The 20,717-nt window shown below is 41.3% G+C and overlaps 1 protein-coding gene and 2 pseudogenes across 1 annotated transcript; all 3 read right to left on the bottom strand.

The window, feature by feature from the left end:
* Positions 1 to 186: 186 nt before the first annotated feature.
* LOC115725936 lies at positions 187 to 2,992 on the bottom strand (annotated as a pseudogene).
* Positions 2,993 to 6,058: 3,066 nt separating this feature from the next.
* LOC115725945 lies at positions 6,059 to 8,216 on the bottom strand. Its single transcript, XM_048276147.1, has 2 exons — positions 7,308 to 8,216; positions 6,059 to 7,216 (listed from the first exon to the last, which is right to left on the bottom strand). Exon 2 carries the CDS (start codon positions 7,043 to 7,045, stop codon positions 6,167 to 6,169), a length of 879 nt encoding a protein of 292 aa, XP_048132104.1. The 5' UTR covers positions 7,046 to 7,216; positions 7,308 to 8,216; the 3' UTR covers positions 6,059 to 6,166.
* A 3,933-nt stretch (positions 8,217 to 12,149) lies between these two features.
* On the bottom strand, positions 12,150 to 13,022 carry LOC125314189 (annotated as a pseudogene).
* Positions 13,023 to 20,717: the final 7,695 nt, after the last annotated feature.

Here is a 20,717-nt window from a genome sequence, read left to right as displayed (position 1 = left end):
TTCTCCGAGGAAAAGGGTCGTAGCAGAATAATGCAAACCAGCTGCTAAATGGCATTTACAGACCCATAGTAAACTTACACTAGGCTTTTAAACTTTTATCACAACGTAACAAATTTCCTAGAATTACAGTCATTCAATCACTTATACGTCGTGAGAAATATGGTACTGCATTCTAGGCTCGGCCACTCATTCCAACCATGGAGGAGATTCAACGCTCCTCACACAAATGCCTTGGTGAGCACGACGTCCCATCCCCCACCTCTCCGGTAACCATAATACACTTCTGGAACATGGGCCACTTTCAGGTAATCATCATCTTGTCCATCTTGCCTGAGTTTCTTCACTAACTCATCAGGCATGTCAATAAACTTCAGCACTGTCAGCTTTTCCAGGTGCTCAATATTGGATGGAAGCTTCTCCATTAGCTTACAACCCTCCATAGTCAACTCCTCAAGACAAGGCATCGATCCCTTCTCCACTTCCACGCACTCGAGTCTGTCAAACGGACCAAGGAACAGAATCCGTAGCTTCATGAAGTTGTTGGCTTTGAAATGCAACTTGGTTCCTCCATAAACCTGAAGCAACTTGAGACGCACAAGATTAGGCAAATTCCCAAGAGATGACAGTGGATTTTCCTTTAGCTGACTATATTTCAGGTCCAATTTCGTTAGGGTATCAAGAGATGACATCCAATGTGGTAATGCCTCCAGATGTCCTGTCAAGTAGATTCTCCGGAGAAATGGAGGAGGAGAAGAGAGGGGTTGTAGATCAATAATCTCATTTTCATTGGCTGAAGTTACAGATAATGATTGAAGCTTGGTTAATTTTTCAATGGACGAGCACAATTCCCTTCCGTCTTCTTTTCTCAACTTCAAGATGCCTAACTTATTCAATTGTTTCAACTTGCCAAGCTCTCTCATTAAGCTGCTGTTTCTCTCGTCACTGGCTTCCATGCAGGCAAGCTGTTGCAGGGATTGTAGAGCCCCTATTCCTTCTAAGCACTTGAAGCCGTACCTAAACCATGGGTAGGGTGTGTTTCCACAACGACGCATGAGTAGATGGCGAAGTCGTTGGAGCTTCAAGATCACAACTGGCAATTCTGTGACGTATGTGTGTTTAAGGTCTAGGGTCTCTAGGTTTTGAAGCTTCCCTATGGAATTTGGAACAGTTCTCACCTTGCTGTACCTGAAACTTAGATATCTTAGGTAGCACCACTCAGCAACTTGAGCAGGGAACCTTGTCAAAGAAGGAGTCTGCGAGTCCAGAACAGTGAGCAGTCTCATTTCACTACCTAGAACAGCGTCCATGCAAGATCTCTCTACCCCAAACATGTATAAAGAACGTAGTTGAGACAATGACCTTTTCTGTTGCACAGCTTGCAGGCTGTTCTGTATAGATAGGCGACGAACTTTGTCCGTCCATTTATGATGTTTTTCTGTGGCTATTTCTGCAAGCCTTGGTTTCTCGACTTTGAAGTAATAATATCCAGCAGAAAATCATGGATACGGCAATACTCAATCCTTCCATCGCTTGTTTTAACAGCCATCTCTACCAGGCTTCTGTTCAGGAGCTCATTTAAGTAGTCCTGGGCTACTTCTTCTTCCGTCATGCCTTCTTTCTTGTCTACAAATCCTTCTGCAATCCATAATCGGATTAATCTGTCACACTTAATGAGGTAACCCTTGGGAAATACACTGAAGTGCAAGAAACAGGACTTCAAATAGTATGGCAGGTCATCAAAACTAAGTGAAAGGACTCTCTTCAAGGCTTTGAATTTGTCGTTGCAATCGATTTCTGTACGAAGACTTCGATGAACCAGATCCCATTCATGCTTTTTTCTCGTGTCTTTTGAAACCAAAACACCACTGATGGCCACAATAGCAAGTGGCAATCCCTCGCACTTTTTTAGAATAAGCCTACAGGTCTCCTCTAGATAAGGAGGGCATGAGTTCCCCTGAAATGTCTTTGCACAGAAAAGCTTCCATGACTGTTCAGCTGGCAGTGGCTTCATCTTGTAAACCATCCCTCTGAATTCTCCACATGAGGTATATGCCAAATCAGAATTTCTGGATGTGATGATTATTCGGCTGCCGCAGGTGTTGTTAGGCAATGCATGTTTGATCGCATCCCAATCATTTATGCGCCATGCATCATCTACAACGATCAGGTACCTCGCATTTTGTAGCAAGTCCTTGATAATCATCTTCTGGCCTAATCTGTCCATGTTGTCATCTAGAGGAGGAACTGGTTATTGGGTATGCCTCATAATTTGTCGAATCACGCCATGGAGGATCTCTTCTATGCTTGAAGATTGAGAAAGAGTTATCCAAGCACGTATCATGAAATGTTTCTTCACTTCTGGATCTTCATAAACTTGCTTCACTAATGTAGTTTTCCCCAGTCCTCCCATCCCTACGATTGAGATTACTTCTCGCGTGGAAGTGCCCTCAATCAGCCAGCCAACTAGCTTTTTTGTCGGTTCGTTGATGCCCACGAGCTCAGCTTTGTCTAAAAGATGGGCATTCCCTCGCTGGTCTTGCCATGTGTCATCAGGCTTACTAGAGCCATAGCGATGTTCGACTTTGTTTAATGTGTCTCGGATTCTCCAGTGTCCATCATAGATGTTCCTGATTCTGGAGTTGATGGATTTCATCTCCGAAGCAATTCGGTATCGACCTTTCATGTTCTTGATACAGCAGGACATCTTGGAGAGAAGACCAGGAAAACCAATTTCATGATCATGCGCTAGGAGAAGTTTGAACTCATCAAGAGCGTCTTCAGTGTCATATGCGATTTCTCTCGGCTGCTTCACCCAAACTTTGACTTCCTCATCACTCTCTTCCAGGGAATCTGCAACCCTCAGGAATGCCCTTATGTACTCCAATTGTCTCTTGACTGAAGTAACTTCTTCCTCGGCACCTCTCAATAGAACCCCATTCTCTAAAAAGTCCTTGAGCTTGTCAAGTAGGTAGTTTACTGCAATTTCTGCCATGCTCAATTTTGCATATATCGAAGTTCTGGAGAATGCACTAGCTGGTGTCCTCTAACATGGCGTCACTCCCCAAAACTAACAAAAGTGGGGGATGACAATCCAGCAGGTTGGTTATGACATCAGAGTTTCTATTGTTCATCAAAAAGAAAAGGGAAAAAACCACCAAAAACCCCAAATTATGTCCGTTGTGACACATTTACCCCGAACTTTTTTTTGTATCACCAAAAACCCTAAACTTATATCGTGTGACAGATTTACCCTTGGTTATGTTTTTGTCAAGAATCACCGTTAAGTATCCTACGTGGCGGCTAACGTGGATGAAGAAAAGTATAGGGTTCCGATGTGGCATCCACCTGGATTAATGAAAAAGAAACGACCTGGTTTTCTTGGGTATGAACAAAACGACGTCATGTTCTTCCTATCCGTCGTTCTTCGTCTCTCTCGTTTTGGGGGTTAGGGTTCTTCGCGATGCTCCGTCGCTCTCCATCTCTCCGATTGCTCCACCGAAACGACGACGAAAGCTTGATTTCTACGGAGGAAGGAGTTCGACATCGGGCTGAACTCTCTCGATTCCCCTTTGCATCTCACTTTCCACTTGATTCCCGGCCAAACTCTCTCCGCCACGATCCGGGTTTCTATGTTCTTCCTTAATTTTTCGAAACTTTTATTGCTCCACATGAAGTAACTGGATTCAATTGTCCAAGTTATCATGTTCTTGGCCCTCTCGTTTTTTATTTGTTTGTGCGTTTTTTTCATCCACATGGGTGTTCCTTGATTTCTTTATTAGGCTGCTATAATAGTTCTGAATTCCATCCTCTTACTCTTTCCCGATTCATTTGTTGACTATTCTAAGAGTGAAACTTTTCAACTGTTATGCATCATCTTTCGTATGCTTTTGGCTCTCGCTTGAACATGCTGTTGTTATCCTCTGCCATAAGGTGTAATATGTCAAGACGTGGGCATAAAAGAATGGGACTTTTTTAGTTCCTTATATCTCATGGTTTAGGTTAGTATAGTGTAGGTAAGCATACAAAAGGTTTGGAATGAAAATTTGAATGTGATCCCTATTCATTGTGCAATTTATGAAATGAAAATTTGGTTGTTTCTTGCACAATATATGTATAACTTATTGACTTGGGTGAATTGATATTTATCTATTCTATACATCCCTTTTAAACAAAGGAAAAAGTCATTGTGCATCGTTGACCCCATCAAAGTGATTGCTAAAGTTAAAACATCTTAAAACAGTTTAGTACATTGTCGTTTGAAATGGCTGTTTTGTTTATTGACTAGATCTATTAAAATTTATTTTACTAACACTATACATCGACTAATAGTACCAACTTACTCTGTTTAAATTTCCCACAGCTTTTCGCAATCAAAATGATGCATCACGACAAGTTCAATAGCAGGACTCGACATAGATGCAACGCTAAAAAGTTCTTCCTAATTTGGAACAACAAGAGTAAGTTCTGATTTATGAGGTGTATTGGGGTAGTAGAACTCGTACTAAAGTCAAGATAGTACCAACTTACTATGTTGAAATTTTTTCGAACTCTGAAATTTAAGTTTCTTCCTAATTTGACATTGTTGTTGCTCTGGATAGTGCACTTCTTGTTAATCACCGTTGCAACCTGTTCGAGCTTACTTCAAAGAGATAACACGTTATATTAGTTTAACCTTTTGTTTAGCCATGTTAATGTTCTTCTCACTTAATTAGTATATAGCTCAACAATTATTTTCTTTGCTTTTGAGGTCCTATTCATTCTTTTAGGATAATCACATGTTAAAGGTGGAAAGAAGCTGCTCCTAAAGACGGTGTCTGCCAGAATGAAGAGAAACAGAAGTCAATAGGTATATCTCAAGAAAATCAAGCAACTTCAGAATGGTTGTTGCAGCATGTCTTACGTGCAAGCCAAACGTAACCCATATGCAGCTATAATGGAGTAAACGACAGAGCAACAAGATTCAAGTGGGAGCATCTCAACCGAAAGCAAAGGAAAAAATCTTTTTGAGAGGCTTAGTTGTATCTATAGGGCTGATGTGTGCAATGCTGCTATTGAAGAAGGATAAAAGGACACAACAGAGTTGGATTGGAGATGGTGGTGTTGTTTTTCTATCTTCTTCTTTTCTTTTTTTTTTTTTTTTTGCTTTTACGTATCTCAGTGGAGGGTAGATGCTGGGGAAGACCGATATGATGCGAAAAAAGTGAAACCGTGTTCAACTGTATTAGCAAATCCAAGCTCTAACTGTTTACAATGTTTCCAATAATAGATGTCTTGTTCCATATATTGCATATCTATTTTAAATACCTTGTAGCAATGCTGTCCTTCTTATGTGTTTAATGTGTTCCATAAGCTGTCCATATAGTAATATTGCCGTTGTAGAAAAATCCGATCGGACATGAGCAACCAAGTTGGCACGTAAAAAGAGATTCCACCAACTTAGATTATTACAACGCTACAAAGTCTCTTCTTCCCACAAAAATATCCAGCTAGTTTTCTCTTCATGCATTACCCAAAGTAAGAGTTACAATTCAACTTGGATTACTAAAAAGAACAAGCAACGGGTAATGAACTAGTGCGCAAGACTAATAATTTGCGGCCACCATCAAAACATCGATTTCATTCATGTAACGAGGCACAACACAAATAATCTAATCACATCAGCATACCCACAATTGGATAATGAGTCATAGTTAGTATTGAACTTTGATTACAACCAAAAAGGAACTCTTCCAACTCAACCAAAAAGGGACTTGGATTACATCAAAAAAGGAACTCTTCCAGTTCAACCAAAAAGGGACTTGGATTACATAAAAAAAGGAACTCTTGCTTGTACTCTTTGTTTCTAGTTACAACACAAGCAACGAGATTCTACATTAGTGCTAGACTTGAATTAAAACCAAAAAAGAATAAGCAACTACTCTTTAGCTATGAACATTTGGATGGAATTCACATATGCTTCAACATGGGGCATGACATGCAGATTCTTGAGTTCCACATGTTCTACAAGCCCGATTTGAGACATGGTGGGTCCGACTTGCGCATTCTCGTGTTATAGCATCTCCTTGTCCGGTAGATGTCCCTTTCACCATGGCTGGTCTCGGATGTTTTCTTGGTCTTCCCTTTTTACCCCGCATAGAAAAGTAAGTATAAGTTACAGTAATTATCGTCACAAGGCCATGTTGATACTAGAAGCTTGGGCCATATGTAAGTTTTCTTTGTCTCCATTATTTCTTACCGGAGGTTTAATCTGTGTTGGTGCTAGAGGCTTGAGGCATGTTCTCTTATTGTGTCCCGAGTCATGACAGTTTGAGCATGAGATGATTACCCCGACTTTTGTCAATTTATTTGGATCAGTATTTGGATGAACCATGGCCTTCCCCTTTCTTGTCCTTTTCTCAATATTCTCACCTTGCTTATTGCGTTGTTTCTTGGGTCTCCCCGGAAGCTTTCCGAATGGCGGAGGCAATATTGGCTCTTCAAGGGACAATGGCCACATTTTCTTCCCACTCAACGTCGGCAATGGAAATCGGTAGCATCTTTCGTAAGCTTCTTTTTTGAAACAATCATCAACATATTGATTAATCTCATGCTTCATATAATTGATGCACGAGATAGCATGGCTACAGGGTATTCCCGAGATATCCCATTGCCTACAAGTACATGTCATCCCTCTCAAATCCACCTCAAATCGATCATCATCAACTTCAACTTCAAACTTTCCCCCAATACATGGTTTGGCAACACAACACCCGGACTTCATCTTTGCTTCCTCTACCTTTCCCCTAATTCTTGGACACAATTCATCTCGGGAATCCACCATCAACTGGCTTTTCTCATACATTCTTACCATCAAAGTCGTTCTTATCGCTTCTAACATATCAACAATTGGCATCTCTCTTTGCTTGCAAATATACGCATTGAAAGTCTCACTCAAATTGTTCTCGATGGCATCACATTTTCGCCCAGCCTTTATGAATGCCCCGGCAAAGTGCTCTGGCCCTTGTCTCATGAAGTCTTCATAGGCATCAACAGACTCCTCCTTCATTCCTTTAATTGCTATGTTGAATTCAGCCTCGTATGTAGCATATGCAGCTTTCCGTAAGTAATTTCGAAATGTTTCTCCCTTGTATAGTTTTTTCCAATTTGCATAAATGTGCCTTGAACAATTCCTATGTTCAGCACAAGGAGCCAATGAAGAAACCGCACTAATAAGGCCCTATAAGGCATAATTGAAATGCATTAATAAAGCTAAGACATAATTCAACAATAGTTATGAAGGAACCGATTAAGTTGGAGACTCATTCTACCTTTTGTTGATCACTAATGAAGGTCCAACAATCACCTCTACCTACTTGAAGATCTCAAAATAGAAACTTGAGGAACCAAGTCCAACCGTCTTGTGTCTCTGCTTCAACAACAGCCCATGCAACCGGAAACATTTGATTGTTTCCATCTCTTCCAACAAGACAAAGTAGTATCTGCCTTACTACGGTCTTAATAAAACAACCATCTAGTCCAATTACTTTCCTACAACCTTCTAGACAGCCCATTTTCAGCCCTTCGAAGCCTACATAAAATCTCTTGAACATGTTTTGTGGGTGTCTAAGTAAAACATGAAATGTGCTGTTCTTACTAGATTGCTTTAATTGAGCTTTATAAGATGCCAATAACTTATATTGCTCGGCAAATGGACCCCTAATAATCTTAAGAGCTCTGGCAATTGCTCTATAACAGGTTCTTTTGTTGAGCGTGAGTCCCCACATCTCCATTGCATCCGCTTGCAATTGTGCTGCAAGATATTTCAAATTAGTTCTTATCTTAGGCAAGAACTCTTCTGCAAGCCATACATAAGATGCACTTTTATTTCTCATACTTCTAGGGCAAGTATGGTCTTCACCAATTGTCTTGATGACAAATGTTTTCTCTTTGTTCAACCAACCGCCATAAAGAGACCATTCACATCCGCTCACACACTTCGCATACATCTTTTTAAATTCACTTTTCTTCCAACAAATGTTGTAGCCGTTCATGATTGCATATTTCCGATCTGCCCTCTTAAATTGAGTATGAGACTCAAATCTCATGCCTAACTGAAATTGCAATTCTCTATGATCACAGCCAGGGTCATATCTAATAGTCAAAGCCCTTGTTTGGTGACATATCTCCTCATCTCTAGAGTTAGGAGGACTAAGATCTTCATGGGCTTCGTTGTCCTCATCATTTTCAGTCTCATTCATGTCTTCTTGTCCCGCATCAACAATAAATGTCGCATCCCTTACCATCTCTACCTCATGCATCCCTTCCTCATCTCTAGATAGAATGTGTTGATCACACATCCAAGTTAATAAATCAATCTCATGATCATCACTCTCACTATCATCACTCTCAAAGCAAAGTCCATCATCACACTCACTAACTCCACTCTGACTAGCACTCCCATAATCAAGCCCCGCCGCAGACCTAACCGGAAGTTCAGTCCCAACTTTATTGCTTGATTCAAACCCAACCTCAACTTCACCCCGGCTAGCACCCCCGGCTCCATTGTGAATTTCCACCTCAAAGTCATCTACTATTTCAATATCAACTATATTTGTCATTCCATCTATACATTGTACCATCTTTTTGCATGTGGGAGACTTAAAGCCAAGAGACTCCTCAATTTTCCCCGCAAAGACAAGGTAACTTACGTTAACAATATATCATGTTCTAAAGTAATATGAACTCGAGAAGTTAGTTTTCCCTAAGCAAACATGCTTAAGACCCAATGCGACTGCATTATCAAAGGTCAACAAATAGAGGTAAAAAAAAAAAAAACAGCACAACCACTTCAGAAACTCTATTTGCTTAGAATTACCGAGCTAGAAATGAGTGAGTCTCGTATGGAGCAAATACAGCTTCAAGAACGAGCCAACCAACGGATGGAGTTTTAGATGCTTGGAGCAATTGCTGCGAAATCTCGAACAACTTGTAAATGTGAAAAACTATACCCGTAAAGAAAGACCTATTAGCTTTTGAAGGTAGCAATCGCCTCTATATGGAGAGAGAAATCACACGTATCTTATGCACTAATAGCCAAAAGCATATCAAAGATTATGCGGAGCAACTCAAAAGTTCGACCATCCGAACATTCAACAAATGAATCAGGAAAGAGCGAGGGGGGAATTCAAAACCATTATAGTAGCTTAACAAGGAAATCAAGGAACACCCAAATCGATGAAGAAAACGCAAAACAAAATCGAAAAGAGGGCCAAAAATATGATAACCTTTAACAACCGAATCCAGCTACTTCATGTGGGGCAATGGAAGATTAGAAAAATCAAAGAAGAACGTAGACCCCGGATCGTGGAAGAGAGAGTTCAGCCACGAATCGAGCGGAAGTGAGATGCAAAGGGGAATCGCGAGAGTTCAACCAGTAATCGAACTCCTTCCTCCGGAGAAATCGAGCTTTCGTCGTTGTTTCAGTGGAGCAATCAGAGAGATGGAGAGCGACGGAGCATCGCGAAGAACCCTAACCCCCAAAACGAGAGAGACGAAGAACGACGGATAGGAAGAACATGACGTCGTTTTGTTCATACCCAAGAAAACCAGGTCGTTTCTTTTTCATTAATCCAAGTGGACGCCACATCAGAACCCTATACTTTTCTTCATCCACGTCACCTGCCACGTAGAATATTTAACGGCGATTCTTGACAAAAACATAACCGAGGGTAAATCTGTCACACGATATAAGTTTAGGATTTTTGGTGATACAAAAAAAAGTTCGGGGTAAATGTGTCACAGCAGACATAGTTTAGGGTTTTTGGTGGTTTTTTCCCAAAAGAAAATGTACAACTAGAACTCAACCAACCAAACAAACTATCAACGACCATGTACAACTCCCGTAAACCATAACCAAAATCCAACTCCCAAAAGTCTCCACTATAGCTTTCTCGCCTACTTGCCACTAACCGAGGAACCCGAGAAACATATAAGATGAGAGGGATGCGAAACCACAACCCAATGAGTAATACATCTCTTCTAAGCGGATCGAGCAACCACTATGCTTACATACACACTATGCTTACATACAAAGCAATACCGAAAACTCATACTTCAAAACCAACATATAACTTACATATAAAATCAAATGAGTTATTTCATTTTAACAAAGCTTTAACCAAGTCAGAAATACTCATTAGTCACTATTACAACTCAAATATCAATGGTCAAGTCCAATGATAAATCTCTATGAAAAGCCACGTCAATGGTCCATAGACTAATCTATTGCTCAACATACTACCATGGTCACGAAACAAAGCCTGGTGACAAGGTGACCAAGATTCCCCCTTGGCAAGGTCTCCATCTATAATGTTGGTGGCTTGGTCTAGAAGGATATATCCTAAAACCGGTATGCATACCCATAAATCCTTAACCGAATTTACAATCATATTGAGCACTAGAATCAATCTTGTTACGTTACGTGAGCATGTTGATTTTATCTTTTAGGTTTTATTTCTTTCTACATACATAAGGGCATTATGGTCATGTACATTTTATATAAATATTGCGACAGGTGTAGGGTAAAGTGAACACAGAAACCGAGAGCCGCTTTTTGGTTTTTATGTCTGTTTCTTCCTCTCTGCTTCTCCTCTCCTTTTCTTCTCTTTTCCTTCTTGTCTCTTGGCTATTAATCGCAGGTTCTCTAATCATCTTTGTGACATGGTATTAGAGCAGAACTAAATAAATGATTCCTTGATCCTATTACTGGTTTGAAAGTGCCCTAATACTCCTTTTCCTTCTCCGGTGCGCAGCCACCCAAACGTGCAATTTCTATCTATTCTCTCTCCTAGTCTCAATACATATAAGATCAGGAGAAATCAAATCCATCATGTTCTCTTTACGATTATGGATCTATTTGCGGCTATGGATTCCAATACTTACTAATCAGTGGATTCAAGGATTAGAATATTTTGTTGGGTATGGTTGATCGGTATTGTAGTATTTTCATTGAAAATACTTGATTGTTGGCATCGATTATATCGAGCGAAGGGCTGTTCTATTTGTTGCACCGACGTCTTAATTTTTTTTTGTATGGTAGACATATATTTTATATTGAGATTATCATCATAAGTAACGCTAAGTCTTCTATAGATAATGTCAATGTTTATATTACCACCATTAAATTACATGGGGCCAATTACTTGTTTTGGGATCAAGCTGTCAAAGTCTATATTAATGCGAAAGGGAAACTCAATTATCTTACAACAAACCCCATGTGAAAATGCTAAAGAGTATGGTGATTGGATGAGACAGAATGATACACTTTTGATGTGGTTATGGCATCATGGAACCGTCCATTGCTGCTATTGTCATATTCCACACAACCGCCAAGGAAGTGTGGGATGATATTATGGCGAGCTACTCACAAGACAAAAACATGTCTAGAGTCTATGAATTATGTGAGAAGATCTTTAATGTTAAAAATGGGGACAACTCTCTTGGAGAGTATTATGGTGCTTTGAAAGGCATGTGGGAAGAACTCAATCTTTATTTGTCCATCACTACTAATCTTCAGAAACTAAAGACATAACGAGTTGAATATCAAGTGAGTAAGTTTTTATCTAGTTTGAATACCGACTTGTAGCATGTGAAGAGCCGCCTTCTTGTCGGAGAGGAAGTTCATTCTACGAATGAAGTATTTTGTCCGATTCAGCGCATGGTCCCTCCATCTTCTTCATCATCTAAAGACAATTCATCACTTGTGACTAGTAGTGGTGGTTGTGGTGGATTTTCTTACGCAGGCCGTGATTCAAGGGGAGGCCGTGGCCGTGTTGGTGGACGTAGGGGACAGAGTTCTGACCGAGACGTTTTTTGGCCATAATGTTGACACTTTTTGGGCGGGAGAAATATACTACAAGTGCCATAAGTTGTATACGACACTTACTTTAGCTCCAAAAGTTTCAAAATGATCACTTAAGCGAAAAACGATCACTTAAGTGCCAAATCAGAAAAAATTCCGACCAAAATCATTACATGGCCTTTATAATTAGAAAAATATATGACATGACAATTTTTTAAAGAAATTTTGGCCACGTGGACTTCCACGTAGATTTCTAATCTAAAAAATCTAAAAAAATAATAATAAACTAAATAGAAAAACAATCTACTAACTAAAAAAAAGGTTGTTCAAGCGGCGAGGGCTTTGTTGCAGCCCCACATCGCCGACAATGGCCAGCGAGGGTGGGGATCACCGGTGGGGGTCGCCGACCATAGGCTGGATGAGGCCAACCATAGCAAGGCCGGACCTCGCAGATTTGGTGCAAGCCGGGATACCGATTCAGCACAAACAAATTCCGAGCAACAAGGCATGCGTAGCCCGAGCTTGAGGCTGCCCCGCACCTGATTTTTCCCTTTCACTTCAGCGCTCACACGATTCACATCAACCCTCTTCATGGCCGAGTTTAAATCCCTCGACACGCCGATGCTGCCATGGCCGATCAAGGCCAACCGACAAGACACCACCCGATTGTCCGTCTTTTTCTTCGGATCCTTCAACGCCTTCGTGGCCACTTTCCGCGTCCTAACAGGACGAACCGTAACCCTTGAACTTTCCGGTTGCCTAGTCGGTCACCACATTGCAGTCCTCGATCTCGCCGAACGACTTTTAGGCACGGTGGCCAAGGATTGCGGCGTAGCCTCCCGAGCGAGGTCGTAGATGAAGATATTCCCATGGGCGACGTCATGGTTGGAGACCTTGCGGATTGGTTGTAGAGGGAAAAGTTGGCGAGGGCGGAGTTGCCGATGAGGTTGATGAGCTGGTCCTTGGTGTGGGGCTCGAGAGGGTTGGGAGCTTGTCGAAGTCGAGCTCGGAGTCGGACTCACGCTTGGGGCGAGGGTGTTGCTTCTTGGTTTTGACCTTGAGCTTCTTGGGGGGCTTCTTGATGGGGTCTTTGGAGAGTTTGAGTTTCTGGATCTTGTTGCTCTTCTTTGCCATTGGAGAGCAGAGATGATGGTGAGCAAATTTAGCAATTGTTGACGTTGATGGTCACTTTCGTCTCTCTCGCCCAGATCCGCGAGGTCCAGCCTTGCCGTGGCTTCCTTCACCCAACCTACGATTGGCGGGGGTTGTCAGCCACTGGTCGGAGCTCGGAGACCCTTGTCGGCCATCCCCACCAACACCTTGCTATAAAGCCCACTTTTTTTTTTTTTAAATAATAGTTTTTAACTTATTTTCTATTTCATTATTATTATTTTTAATTTTTTTAGTTTAAATCCATGGGGACTTCCATCGAGCTGCGTTGGCACAAATATTAATAAAAAAAGGCCACATAAGATTTTCGGCAAGCAAATCAGAGTTGGCACTTAAGTGATCGTTTTTAAACTTTTGGCATTAAAGTGAGTGTCATACACAACTTATGACACTTGTAGTGTATTTCTCCCCTTTTTGGGCCAAGCATGGCGAGCCCGAGTGGGCTTAGCGATTGGTTACTCCAAATGTTACTATGTTCGAAGAGAGTGATGGAAATGTGTCTTCTAGTGACACGAATCCATCTATCCCAATTGAGGGTAGTTCTTCTAAGTCTACGGCTTGGGATGTTTTGGTTACACAACTTCTCAAGCATGTCCAACAACTAGATGCTTCCAATTCCTCAGCTGCAACCACTCTTGCACGAACAAGTAGCATAGCTCTTTTTTCTCTACTTTATCTCCTAGCACTTGGGTCATTCACTATGGAGCTTCTAGTCATATGACAAGTAAGGAAGAACTGTTCTCTTCCCACCATAACTCTAGTCTTTGATCTCAAGTTATTTTAGATAATGGTTCCTCTACTTAGGTGGTTGGATTAGGGACTGTTTCACTCATACCTTCGTTATGGTTGTCTGTTGTATCATATGTTCCTCAACTTCCTTTGAATTTGTTGTGTGTTAGTGAGTCAACTAAAGCTCTTGGTTGTTCTGTTACATTTACCCTGTTCTTGCATTTTTAACGACCTTCAGACAAAGAAGACGATTGGTGGAGAACATGAATGTGATGGACTCTACTATCTGGATGGTGTCTCTACTAATGCCAATGGTCTAGCTGGTAGATCTACTACCCCCTGTTATGGCATTCCCGTTTAGGACATTTATCTTTATTTAACTTACAACAAATAATTCTCGAGTATAAATCAGTTTCTACTCGAGTGTGAGGCTTGTGAACTTGGGAAACCTCATCATAGCTCTTTTCCTAGCTTGTGCAACTAGTTTACTTAAAGATATTCATTCGTACATTTGGGGACCTATGCACAATGCTAGAAGAAATGGTTTTAAGTACTTTGTTACTTTTGTGGGTGATTATTCTCATCTAACTTAGCTCTATATGCTTCATGACCGTTGTAAATTTCATTTTTCAATTATTTCATCGTGAAATCACTAATCGCTTTAATACATCCTTAAAATTTTGCAAACCGACAATGCTCTAAAATATTCACAGAGATCAATTTCTTCGTCTTATTCTAATCTTGGCATTATACATCAAACAAATTATATTTATACCCCCTCAAGAAAATGGTGTGGCCGAGAGAAAGACTGTCATCTTCTAGAAGTTTCTCGTTCACCCTTGTTTTGTATGCGGGTTCCAAGATCATTTTGGAGTGACACTGTCCTTGTTGCATGTTACCTAATATATCGTATGCCTTCCACTGTCTTCAATATTCAAGAACCGGTCGGTGTTGTAGTCCCCGATAAGCTGCTATTCCCTCTTACCCCTCGCATCTTTGGGTGTGTTTGCTCTGTCCATAACTTACATCTTGGTGCCGATAAACTATCCCTTTGTGCCACCAAATGTGTTTTTCTCAAGCATTCACGTACTCAAAAGGGATATAGGTGTTACGATCCCGTGACTTGTACCTAATATGCCAAGGCTGATGTTACTTTCTTTGAAGGCACACCATACTATTCTACTAAGGGTAAAGAGCTTTCAATTGACACCGCAGCTGATCCTCCTATCCTACAATTTATCCCCTTAGACTCCGTTAGTCATTCTCCCGTATCTCCTCTCCTACAGGTGTATCAACGGCAAAAGTAGTCTACGACATCACCAGTCTCTAGCTCTTTCATGCCTCTTTGCTTGTCTCTTGGTCCAGATGATCTTCTAGTTGCCCTTCGAAATGTTCTCTTTCTTGTACACAAAAATCCTCTTTTGCTTACCCTATCGAGCTTTACGTGTCTCTTTCACATCTTCCTTTTGTTAGGGTTATCCCACATCGGTTGTAGACGGGTTGGTGGTCGGTTTATAAGTGTAAGGAAAAGCCTCATCCTTTGAGCTAGCTTTTGGGATGAGAGAGGCCCAAGACTACCAAACACCGGTATCAGAGCCTAGGTTACCAATAAGTCTGGATCCAACAATCACACGGAAGAGATACAGATTGTTGCAGCTCTGCTCTAGCCCGATATGTGAGGGAGAGATTGTTGTGATTATCTCACATCGGTTGTGGAAGAGACTGTTGGTCGGTTTATCAGTAATGAGGAAAAACCTCATCCTTTGAGCTAGTTTTTGAGTTGAGAGAAGCCTAAGACCACCCAACATCTTCCTCATTACATGAATTTGCTCTATCATTATACATTCACACAATTCCTACCTCTACCATTGAGATCTTGTTTCACCTTAAGTGGAAGAGAGCTATGGAAATGTGAGGGAGAGATTGTTGGAGTTATCCGACATCGGTTGTGAAATGAGTTGTTGGTCGTTTTATAAGTATGAGGAAAAGCCTCATCCTTTGAGCTAGCTTTTTGGTTGAGAGAAATCTAAAACCACCAAACACCTTCCCCATTACATAAATTTGTTCTATCATTACATACTCACACAATTCCTACCTCTACCACTAAGGTCTTGTCTCACTTTGAGTATGGATGTGTGAGGAGGAGATTGTTGGGATTATCTGACTTTAGTTATGAAAAGAGTTGTTGGTCGGTTTATAGGTGTTAGAGGTATAAAGGGTAAATTGGTCTTTAGGTTCCTTGGGTCTTATTTAATGTAAAAACTCCTCATTAGTGAATATACGAAATACGTTTACATGGTATCAGAGCCTAAACCCTAGATTAGGTATACAATCACTCACCACCGTCGACCACCAATCACCGCCGTCGTCCACTACTCCGAGAACCACCATAATCTCATCGAAATCTCAGATCCGACCTTGTCTAGACCTGTAGAGGTGTCGACGCTTCAGATCTGACGTCGCCCAGTCCCATAGGGGCGTTGACCGGCGTCGCCTAGGTTGTCGAAGCCTTGTTCGACGCCGGCGAGGCTTGTTTTGGCTCCGGCGAGGCCCGATCTAATGTCGCCCAGCCCCGTAGGAATGTCGACCAGCGTCATCTAGGCCAATGAGCTCAAATCTGATGTCGGCCAGTCCCGATTTGACTTCTACCAATGTCGCCTAGGCCGACAATGGCTGTTCCGATGTTCCCCTGGACCAATGAGGGCTGTTCTGGCCTCACCTAGTGTTGTCTAGCGTTGGCGCAGTATTGTCTAGTGTTATTCTTCATGGTTCTGATTCAGCAGGTAGCTCTAATGGAAACTTGGCTGTATGCGAACCGTTGATCAATTGTTGGACTGATTTGTTGATGTCAAGAATGTTGTTTCTTTGACTATGATGCTTCGGGGCATTTTATGGAGTGATGCATAGCTGAGTAGGTGACGTGATACTTTTCATTGCATTGGGTTATTAAATTGTTAAGGTTGGGTTGAAGAATAATATTGGAAAATGGCTAATGATGATGCGAGCAAAGTTGACAGTGGGTCCGGGAAGAATAATACTGTGATGATCGAGGTGATCTCATCTTCGTCTAATCGAATGATTGATAAGAAGCTTGAGGGTGCTGCTAATTTTCATCAATGGAAGAAAATTGTGAAGCTTACTTTGACAAAGCGGAACCGGCATAGACACTTAATTGAGTCCGAGCCCGGATATGATGAAACTTGGGATGTTACCGATGCGCGTATCCTTGGTCGGATGTTAAACTCTATGGAGAGTAATATAGTTGATCCGGTAACCCATATTGATACAATTAGAGAAATGTAGGAGTACTTGAATGTATTATATTCGGGCCAAAATAACCCGTCACAGATTTATGAGCTATCGCAGGAATTTTACCGATCCGAGAGGAAGGGGCGTTCTATTACATAGTACTTTGTTGATTTTAAGAGGATCTATGAAGAATTGAATGCCGTTCTCCCTATTTCAGCCAATGTTCATCAAACGCAACTTCAAAGAGAACAATTGGCTATAATGGGATTCCTAGGAGGACTCGGTCTTGAATATGAAACCTGTCGGATCTCGATTCTTGGAGGAGAAGCAGTTGCATCACTCACAAATACATTTGCTCGGGTTCTTTGGGTATCTCGTGAGTCTTCTCGGGGCCCTACACCTATAGCAGAAAGTTCAGCTCTTATTTCCCAATCTCGAACTGTTAGTGGGAGTAGGAGTAATGGGGGAAAGCGTGGAGGATACAATGGACGCGGTGGTCGAGGAGGGGGGCGAGGCACATGAACAGGGAGAAGCCAAGGCCAGCAGCATCTTTATGAACAATCTCACATGTCTACCGATAGCTCGAGGACAACACGGACTTGTCATTTCTGTGGCAAACCTGGCCATATTCAGAAATTTTGCTATAAGCTACATGGGAGACTAGTACCGGGCAGCAACAACAGTTTACGAATACAGCATCTAGTATTGACTCTTTCTCATAGTCTTCTCAAGGCAAGGTAGTTGTTATGTCCGAAGAAGAGTTTGCTCGGTACAATCAATCTCATATTTCACAACCTACTTCTTCCACTGCTACTTCAATACATATAGGTAATGCCATTGCATGTCTTTCAGCTGCTTCTCATCCTTGGATCATTGATTCATGGGCTTCTGATCATATGTCGGGTCTTTCGGGTATATTTTCCTCTCTTACCCCATTGTTACCCACGATTAAATCGATTAAATTAGCCGATGGTTCATCTATACATGTTAAGGGAGTTGGCACAGTTCATCCCAATCCTTCACTACCATTGTCCTCGGTGCTTTATCTTCCACAATTTCCTTCTAATCTCATGTCCGTTAGTAACTTAACCAAAGAATTTCAGTGTTCAGTAACATTCTATCCCGATTCCCGTGTATTCCAGGATCCGGCTACGAAAAGGACGATTGGTAGAGGACGTGAGGAAGGGGGACAATATGTACTTGAAGACGCAACATCTTTTGCATACTCTACCGTTACCTCTCTACATCAAATCCACTGTCGACTTGGTCATCCTTCTCTTCAGAGTCTCCAAAAATTAGATTCCAGTTTTAAGTCTCTTTCTACTTTAGAGTGAGAGTCATGTCAACTCGGGAAACTACATCGTGCTAGTTATCCGCCTCGAGTCACTAAATGAACAATGTCTCCTTTTCTGTTAATTCATTCGGATGTTTGGGGTCCGTGTAATGTGACTTCCAATTTGTGTTTTAGATATTTTGTTACTTTTGTCGATGACTATTCCGGAGTTACTTGGTTATATCTAATGAAAAGTCGTTCAGAGTTGTTTTCTATATTTTCTACATTTATATATGAAATTCATACTCGGTTTGGTGTGCGGGTTAAAGTTTTGCATTCTGATAACGCAAAGGAATATTTTTCTGCACCTTTTTCTGATTTTACGAGACAATATAGTATGATTTATGAATCTTCCCGTTCCGATACACCACAACGGAATGGTGTTGCTGAACGGAACAATAGACATTTATTGGAAGTCACTAGATCTATGTTGTTTGAGATGAAGGTCTCTAAAATCTTTTGGTCCGATACTATCTTGACCGCATGCTATCTCATTAATCGCATGCCTTCTTCTGTTTTGCGAGGTGGTATTCCCTTTTCTACTCTGTTTCCTAATCAATCACTATTTGATTTACCACCTCGTGTTTTTGGTCGTGTTTGTTTTGTTCGCGACCATCGACCTGGGGTATCAAAACTTGATCCTAGGGCTATCAAGTGTGTGTTTCTAGGTTACTCTAGTACTCAAAAGGGATATCATTGCTATTCTCCATTACTGAAAAAATACTTCATAACTGCTGATGTTTTTTTTCTTTGAATCAACTCCTTATCATGATATTCCAATAAGTGTGTCTGAGTTGGATGAGGAATTACGTGTGACCACCATTCGATTAATTGCTCCAAATGTTTCACCGAAATCTACACAAGAACCACCTCCTCTACGATTTACACTCCGGCGTCCTCGGGTTACTACACCCTCCCTTCCTCCCGTCACTACTACATCATCTTCGGTCCCAGGTCCGTCTTTAGTTAGTCCTTCTCATGCGTCCGATCTCGATCTTCCAATTGCTCATCGTAAAGGTACACGTACTTGTACTCAACATGCTATTGCAAATTTTATTTCATACTCTTCCGTGTCTCCTTCCTTTCGGTCCTTCTTGTGTACTGTTGAACAACATCCTGTCCCTAAGTCTGTCATAGAGGCATTACAAAGTTCGGGCTGGAGGATAGCTATGGAAGAAGAATTAAATGCTCTCCAAGTTAATGAAACTTGGGACTTGGTGCCTCTTCCTTCGGGCAAAACTGCTATTGGTTGTAGATGGGTATATACTTTGAAAGTCAATCCCGAAGGTTCTCTTGCTCGCTTAAAAGCAATACTAGTTGCGAAAGGGTATGCTCGTGTATATGGGGTCGACTATCTGGATACTTTTTCTCCTGTGGCCAAGTTTACCTCTAGTCGTGTCTTGATCTCTCTTGCTGCCACCTATAAGTGGCCCTTGTTTCAACTTGATGTCAAGAATGCGTTTTTGCATGGTACCCTTAATGAAGAAGTTTATATGGAGCAACCTCCGGGGTGTGTTGCTCGGGGGAGTCCGGGAGGGCTGGGGCTGGTTTGCAAATTAAAAAAATCTTTGTATGGTTTGAAACAATCTCCACGGGCGTGGTTTGGAAGATTTTCCCAAGCTGTACTTTCTTTTGGACTGTCTCGATGTAATAATGATCACTCTTTCTTTTATAGACAATCGGGGAAAGGAAAATTATTCTTGATTGTATACGTGGATGACATTATCATCACAGGAGATGACTTGGTTGGCATAGCTGAATTAAAGATTTATCTTCAGAAGCGGTTTCAGACGAAGGGCTTAGGAAAATTGAAGTATTTCTTAGGAATTGAAGTAGCACAATCACAGAAAGGTATTGTTTTGTCACAGCAAAAATATGTTGCGGATTTACTTACTGAGACAGGTATACCGGGATCAAAACCTCTTGACTCACCCATGGAACAAGGAGTTAAACTGGTTGCTAAGGGAGGAGAACTTTTTGATGATCTTGAGAGATATAGAAGATTGGTAGGCAAACCGAACTATCTCTCGGCTACTCGTCCAAACATTACTTTTCTAGTCGGTGTGATAAGTCAATTTCTATCTTCCCCTCATACATTTCACTGGAATGCTGTGATTCGAATTTTGAGGTACTTGAAGAAGACTCCAAGAAAAGGAATTGTTTACAAGAACCATGGTCATAGCAGAATTGAAAGGTTTTCCGATGCTGATTGGGCAAGGTCTCCGGATGATAGGAGGTCAACTACTGGCTATTGTACTTTGGTTGGAGGAAATATGGTGTCATGGAAAAGTAAGAAGCGTAATGTTGTGGCCCGCTCCAATGCTGAATCAGAATATAGAGCTATGGCACAAGTGACATGTGAATTGGTGTGGATTCAGCAACTATTGACCGAGTTAG

This window comes from Rhodamnia argentea, chromosome 3, assembly GCF_020921035.1.
Source record: "Rhodamnia argentea isolate NSW1041297 chromosome 3, ASM2092103v1, whole genome shotgun sequence".
In the NCBI taxonomy this organism is placed as follows: domain Eukaryota; kingdom Viridiplantae; phylum Streptophyta; class Magnoliopsida; order Myrtales; family Myrtaceae; genus Rhodamnia; species Rhodamnia argentea.
The sequence above is the reverse complement of the archived record's forward strand: the minus strand, read 5'-3'. Positions and strand labels throughout refer to the sequence as shown.

Coding starts and splice junctions, on each gene's coding strand:
- LOC115725945 (XM_048276147.1), bottom strand. CDS start 7,045: ATGAAGGAGGAGTCTGTTGATGCCTATGAAGACTTCATGAGACAAGGG.